The following is a 1424-nucleotide window of genomic DNA, read 5'->3' on the forward strand; positions in this document are numbered from 1 at the left end:
ATAACATCGGAGATCTCTGTCCAGAAGAGCGCAGTCCTGGGAACAGCTAAGATACTGCGCAGGACCCTCAAGCTCCCAGGCCTCTGGTAGAGGACCCAAGCTTGAAGGATAAACCGCCCGCAGGGGCGTGCTGGGTGTTTATATATATATATATGTGTGTGTGTGTGTGTGTGTGTGTGTGTGTGTGTGTGTGTGTGTATGTATATATGCGCATTCAATTCAATTTTGTTATATACAAATTTGTAGATATGATTTTCTCAAGTCAGACATTTGAGTTTGATTAGTTGCCATGATTTATATGTCAAGCGTTGAAATAAAAAGATTCCTTAATATATAGAGAACCCTAAAAACCTTTCAATTTTCTCTCCTTTCTTGTCTCTATTTCTCTTTTCTGTGCCTCACTCCTTTTTACTTTTGTTATAAAGGTGATGCTGAACAGTCCTAAACGGATCGAAGAGGAGAAAGCCAAAATGGCCACAAAAGAAAAAGCTTTGAAGGAGAAAGAAGGAAAGAAGCCTTTAACTAAACCTAACAACACCATCAATGGCACTGGTGGAACACCAATGCACGTCAACACTCTGCAGGTGATCACAACTTGGGTAACTGACTTCTAAAATCTGTAACTATAGTGTATTCTGCTCTTTTACATTGTTTGTCATAAGTGCACATCTATCCTTAAAAATCAATACAAGAAAAAAAGAAAAATTTTGAGTCTAATAAAGAAAAATACGTGCAGGTCAATACTTAAATTGTCTAATGCATATAAAGGAAATGGCAGGTCAAGATCACCTCAGGCTTCATGCATGCAGCAGTGAGTGAAAAGAATACTAAAAGTATGGATGTGCACAAAAAGCAAAAAATGATCCAGGAATTTTTTTGATTTATAAAGCAATACATGAGCATATATATATACATATATATATATATAGCGATTAGACATCATAGGATAACTGGATATACCACACTAATGAGAATGCATGGTTACTTTGTAACCCTGGGATTCAGAGTAAAAGTCTACAGTGGCTTGCAAAAGTATTCGGCCCCCTTGAACTTCTCCACATTTTGTCACATTACAGCCACAAATATGAATCAATTTTACTGGAATTCCACATGAAAGACCAATACAAAGTGGTGTACACGTGAGAAGTGGAACATTTTTTACAAATAAATAACTGCAAAGTGGGGTGTGCGTAATTATTCAGCCCCCTTTGGTCTGAGTGCAGACAGTTGCCCATAGACATTGCCTGATGAGTGCTAATGACTAAATAGAGAGCACCTGTGTGTAATCTACTGTCAGTACAAATACAGCTGCTCTGTGACAGCCTCAGAGGTTGTCTAAGAAAATACTGGGAGCAACAACACTATGAAGTCCAAAGAACACACCAGACAGGTCAGGGATAAAGTTATTGAGAAATTTAAAGCAG

At 38.1% G+C, this 1424-nt stretch overlaps 1 protein-coding gene across 1 annotated transcript in view; it reads left to right on the forward strand.

Moving 5' to 3' along the window:
• LOC102208651 (glycine receptor subunit beta-like) overlaps positions 1–1424 on the forward strand; it is an 81229-nt gene that overhangs the window by 73387 nt on the left and 6418 nt on the right. The window contains exon 9 of the mRNA XM_005747136.1: positions 426–584. Coding sequence (XP_005747193.1) covers positions 426–584 — 159 coding nt within the window. The remainder of the gene's footprint in view (positions 1–425; positions 585–1424) is intronic.

The sequence above is a fragment of the Pundamilia nyererei genome, unplaced genomic scaffold (genome assembly GCF_000239375.1).
Source record: "Pundamilia nyererei isolate P.nyererei 1_Seehausen unplaced genomic scaffold, PunNye1.0 scaffold00189, whole genome shotgun sequence".
Taxonomy (NCBI): Eukaryota; Metazoa; Chordata; class Actinopteri; order Cichliformes; family Cichlidae; genus Pundamilia; species Pundamilia nyererei.